General features: G+C 47.9%; 1 protein-coding gene across 1 annotated transcript in view; it reads right to left on the bottom strand.

Annotated features, from left to right (window-relative positions):
• Positions 1 to 227: 227 nt before the first annotated feature.
• Slc22a16 (solute carrier family 22 member 16) overlaps positions 228 to 5,652 on the bottom strand; it is a 42,987-nt gene continuing 37,562 nt past the window's right edge. Inside the window, 1 exon segment of the mRNA XM_013352380.1 lies at positions 228 to 704. Within this exon segment, the coding sequence (XP_013207834.1) occupies positions 456 to 704 (249 nt within the window). The 3' untranslated portion in view covers positions 228 to 455.

Below are 5,652 nucleotides of genomic sequence, written 5' to 3'. Positions count from 1 at the left end.
GCAATCGTGAGCTTGGAACCAGTCTGGGTTGCAGTGTGATACTCTGTTCTTAAAAAACAAAAAGAACAGAAAGAAGACAGAAGAGGCAAGGATGCGGCAAGAAGAAGAAACAAAATTTCTCACATACACCCTTCCTAGCTGATGGTCCTTGGGGTAGTCCTTGGGTTTGGGAGCACTGGTACCCATGAAGATGCCTACTCCATGATCTCTCAAACCTGTGTGATGGCAAGGAGTGGGTAGGGAAACCTACGCAAAGAAAAGTCAATGAGGAACAAATAAGCAACAATCCACGGCTTCAAAGAACCAGAATTTTCATACCAGTTTATATTTCGCTGGCTTTTACAAAACAATTTTTTTTCAAACTTTCTCACAACATTTTTTATACAGATACACAACACCTCTCTAACAGAAAGTCGCCGATGTCAACATCCCAAGTGCTGGGTGCCATGTAAGACTTATTGAGCACCATCAGAATCCCCTAGGTTAATCACTTCCGTGTTTTCCCTCTCAATGTTCTTAGCTGTGGGCAGGGCTTCACCTGGACCGCCCTTCTTGGCTGTAGGAGGGGCTTCGCCTGAGCCATCCTTGTTTCCTGGCGCCTTCTGTTCCGTCTTCTCCCAGGTAGATACCAAAGGTTTGTTAAGGGTTTCAGGGAGCTTCAGCGACAACAATCCACTCAGTATGGCCAGGATCCCAAACAAAACCTAGAAGAAATGTTACAATAAATAAATACATACATACATACATACATACATACATACATACATACATAAATAAATAACAAAGATAGTAAGTGACACACAAAAAAGAAATGGACCCTTCTGAGAATAAGAACTTACTGGACCCTTTTCTCAGGGGGCAACAGAGTTGGGGCTGACATTAAAAGTTGGTGTCTTTGGGCCCTTGCTGAGGTCTTTAGGCTACTTGTGCTTGGGTGGGAGTTCATTTTAGCATCATCAAGACTTAATCTCAGTTCAGTCATTCACAAACCACGGAGAGTTTCTGGCCAAGAAGCACCAGTTCCTGCTTGCATTAGTTCCCTTGCAGGCTCTGTCTTAGAAGCTGTGGCAGAGAAAAAAAGCCCCTGGATTTCTTTCTAGACTCCAGAGTGTACAGAAACCAGGTGCTGAGCCCCGAGGTCATCGGCCCTGCCGTATCATCCAGGGTTTGGGAGTTCCTGACCCCTGGAAAAAGACCACAGACTTAATCCAATTATAATTAAAGGATTTATTGATTACTGCTAGCAATCTCTGCGCCAAACAAGGTTGCCAAGAGAAGGGGGGGGGGTGAGGGAAGGGTTTTTAAAGGCAACAAACACAAAAACACCTTGCATATCCACTCAAGCAAGTCAAAAGCCGTTTTACTCTGCCAAGATTAGGTAGTCAGGCAACCTGAATGTCTGCATAAGCAGGTTACAGAGCCAAAAAGCAGTCAGCCATAACATAACAAGCAGATGGTCACGGCCGAACATCTCTGGGTGCGGGTCACTGAGTCAGGGTTACTGGGAATTTGTCTTCCAGGGACAGAGTCAGAGACAAACAGGTAGTGGGTACCAAGCTGGATGGTGAGCATAAAATAGAGTCTTTTTAGCCATCACACCAGTAAATGATGAGGAAGAGGGACAAATACATAAATGAAACTGACAATGAGTTAGAACCTCCAGAGATTAGGGGGAGAGAAAACAAAGAGAGTGAAAATGAATCGCCGCGTGCACGGCACTGTGAGGAAGTGTGCAGCAGTTTCCCGGAAAAGTTCAATGTTTTTGAGATGGTATCTCACTGTTCAGTCTAGGCTCGTCTCAAATTCACCATCCTCCTGCCTACACCTCCAGAATTCTGGAATCCCAGGCAAACTTCCTCACCATGCCATGTAGCAATAATTGCAGGCCAGACAGCAGACAAGCCCCAAGTCACCAATTCTTCTTCCACCTGCTGCCTCCAAAACTCATGCTACCCCGCAAACTTCAAAAACACCCCCAGCAGTCTCCTACCTCTCCCGCCTCCTGGTCGGACAAATCCCTCCATTCTAGTCAGACTCTAGTCCCTCACTTACCCCTCGGCCACCTTGTCACCCTCCAGCAGTCCTCCCTCCTTCCCACCTTCACGTGACCATTTCCTTCCTGGTGGCTGTTACCCACTCTGCTTGGGTCCCTGTCACTTGGCACCTCTGGGATTTCGGCTCCTTGGTTTCCTTGTTTGTAAGATGGGACTAATGACAGCACCGGCTGGGGCTGATGAAATAGCTCAGTCAATAAAGCGCCTGTCTCACAAGTATGAGGACTGGAGGGCAGATCCTCAGTGCACATAACAAGCCAGGCGGGGTAGCAGGCACCCATCATTCCAGCCCTGGGGAACCGAAGACAGCTGGATCCCTGGACCACTGCCTGGCAGCCTAAGCGAGTCAGTAAGATCCAGAGAGAGACCCTGCCTCAAAACACAATGCCGAGAACCAACAAAGTGGCTCTGCAAGTATAGGTGCTTGCCACACAAGGCTGACAACCTGAACCCAATTTCCAGAACCCACGTAAAGGCCGGAGGAGAGAACTGGCCCTACAGAGCTGCCCTTTGACCTCTGCACACAGGCTGTGGTGCGTGCGCCCATCTGCACGCATCATACGCCCACAAACAACGTCTTTAGAGGGTGGAGAACAGTTGAGGAAGACACTTAGTGACAACCTCTGGTCTTCACACCTCCAACCCCTGTGCATGCACTCCCGGGAACACATACACAGCACACACACAGAGGGGAGTACCTGCCCGCAGGGACTGCTAAGGTACTGATGTAAGTAAGGCTGAGAACACGCCCGGCTCATCATAAACAATCCACGCGTACAGCTGTCGTTACCGTCTTATAACAAACACGCTCAAGGCTCTGTCACTTCTGCTGTGACATCCTATCAAGAAGCACATGTGTTTGGCTTTCCTTGCCCAACTCGTCCCCAGGTCCTCCTGTGTTCCCCTTCTCAGCTCTCCTGGTCCTGGGCCTCTGCAGCTCGTCAGCCCTTCCCCCACACACTGATCCCTTCAGCCCTCTCCTGGCTTCCTCTTCCTACCACATCTTAACATCTTTGCTCCTGGGCTCTGTGTCTCTGAGCGTGCACGCTGGAGGAGTACCCACCCACCTCAGGGCCTCATCCTAGCCATCGGACAGACCCCCTGCCCACATCACATTGGCAGGTCTTTCTTTCACACTGACTCTTCTCCTGGGATCCCTCCAGCTCTTACGGTGACTCCTCCTGGCCTCAGACACACACCAGGTCACCAAGGACCACCAGAAACTGTAGATATGTGACTTTCCCATTCTTTTAGACTTTTTGACATCCGCCCAGGCTCTGTACAAGTTATTAGCCACAGTACCTATGCCTGAAAACCTCTGCTTTTCTGTTCCTTGTGCCTGGTGTGCGTGTGTGTGTGTGTGTGTGTGTGTGTGTGTGTGTGTGTGTGTCCCTGTATATAGACAATATCCCTTCCTGCAGAAAGCCTCTCTGAACCGAGCTTGGGTTAGCGGCTCACTCCCATGCCCCGTGCTCCAGCATATCTCTGGCAGGCAATCTTAGCTCTTCTGCAGTCTCCACCGACTGGAAATCTTGGGGTACAGGCTGTCTCTTTCATTCTTGCTCTGTTGTACCTAGCAGGGTGGTTAGTTTAGCATCAACACTGAAGATCCAATTGCTGCCTTCTCTGCTCCCTGCCCACCTAGAAGTACCTCCTCCTCCACATACCACCAACGTGCACAGGACCAAACCACAGACTGAACTCTCTGAAGCTGTGAGCTGAAGTAATTCTTTCCTCCCTTAAAAACAGCAGCAATACCAACAGCAGCAGCAACAATTTGCCAAGTGAGTCTATGAGCACAGAAAAATGAATTCATTGGTCACCCTTTGTTCGATTAAGTAATGGCCAATAACACAAGCACCAAAACAAGTGATCCTCTTCGAAGGAGAAAATAAAAGCTTCTCAGCTGGTGTTTTAGTGAAAACACTGGCTCCCCAGCCAATTTTACATCAATGAACAAACTGAATGGGGGAACCAATCATGCTGTGAAACTCATCCCACAGAGTAGGCAGAATCTATTGTACCCACAAAGGCACATTCGCAAGAGGCTCCCATAAACATGGATGAGTCCCTGCAGCCAGACACTGTCTAGGAGAAGGGAACTGGCCCTCAGGGCAGGAAGGGAAGGGGGAACTGACTGTAGCCACATTCCCTTTAGCACCAATCTCTTGTTTGGTTGACTTAATGTAACAGAGACACAGTGTGCGGGCTGGCGTCCGAGCTCCATGTCTTAGTCAGTGTTCTATTGCCGTAAGGAGACACCATTATCAAGGCAACTCTCACAAGAGAAAGCATTTAATGGGGGCTTGTTTACAGTTTCTGGTGACACACTTCCAACAAGGCCATACCTACTCCAACAAGGACACATCTCTTAATCCTTCTCAAGTACTGTCACTCCCTGGTGACTAAGCAATCAAACATGAGACTTTGGGGGTTGTTCTTATTCAACCCTCCACATTCTACGCTCTGGCCCCCACAGGCCTGTAGCTGTGAGAGCTCCCCTGCAGGCTTTACAGAAGGCAGGGATAAAGGATCAGAGTGAGGTAAGAATGAAACTCAGCTCAGGCCAATTGTATTGTAGCCAGCACTGGATCCGGACTCTAGAGCCTGGCCCAGATCAGTTTAGCCACATTAATGTACAACCACAGTTTTGAGGGGAAAAGTATTCAGATAACAATTAACTTAGTCCCATGAGTGGAACAACGCTTAAGCAATGTTTACATTGACATTCTCAGCAAAGCACATACACTCAAGGGTCTAGGGAGAATGACCGAAGTAAACAGAATGCCTGTGGGAGTCAGGACCGGCCTGGCCCAAAGATAACGTATAGGTCACCTCGGCTTTTGTAAAGCACAGGTGACATCACTAGTAAGAATGGGTTTATGGTCTAAAAGCAATGCTCGAGATTTAGGGGAAAGGGTCTAGGATAAGTAAAACCATAAATTCTGGAAGATATGGGCAGGGCCTGTCTCATCAGACAGCAAAGGATCAGTAGGTTGTAAAACTACAGCATTCCTGGCATTCCAGGAAGATCAGCTCCATCCTACTCCACTGAAGAGGTGAGCTGTGTGTTTAACCTTCCTGGCTTCCCCAGGGCTTATCTGTGTGCACAAGACATCTTGCCTCTACATGGAGCCATGCCACAATATAAAAACTCATTCAGTCCAACTGTAAAAGTTCCCATAGTCGATCCCAGTCTCAACACTCAAAGTTTCTTCGGATACTCATGGTAATCTGTAACCTCACACATATCAAAACCAAGAAGATCACATACTTTTAACATATAATGGCACAGGATATACATTATCATTTCAAAAACTAGGAGAGGGAGCATAGTGAGGAAATACCGGACCAGAGCAAGACTGGAAACCAGCTGGGCAAACTGCACACTCTGTATCTCCATGTCTGATGTCAAAAAGCTCTTTGGAACCTCCTTCTAACTTTGCTCACTGATATGTGCCTTTCTCTTGGGCTGGTTCTACTCCCTGTTAGCAGCTTTCCTTGGAAGGTATTCTATGGCTCTGGCATCTCCAACACAATCCAGGATTCACCTTCACAACTGCACCTCATTCAAATACATTTTCCTTTTTTTTTTTTT

Source organism: Microtus ochrogaster, linkage group LG9 (assembly GCF_000317375.1).
Source record: "Microtus ochrogaster isolate Prairie Vole_2 linkage group LG9, MicOch1.0, whole genome shotgun sequence".
Taxonomy (NCBI): Eukaryota; Metazoa; Chordata; class Mammalia; order Rodentia; family Cricetidae; genus Microtus; species Microtus ochrogaster.
This window is presented reverse-complemented; position numbering and strand designations above follow the sequence as displayed.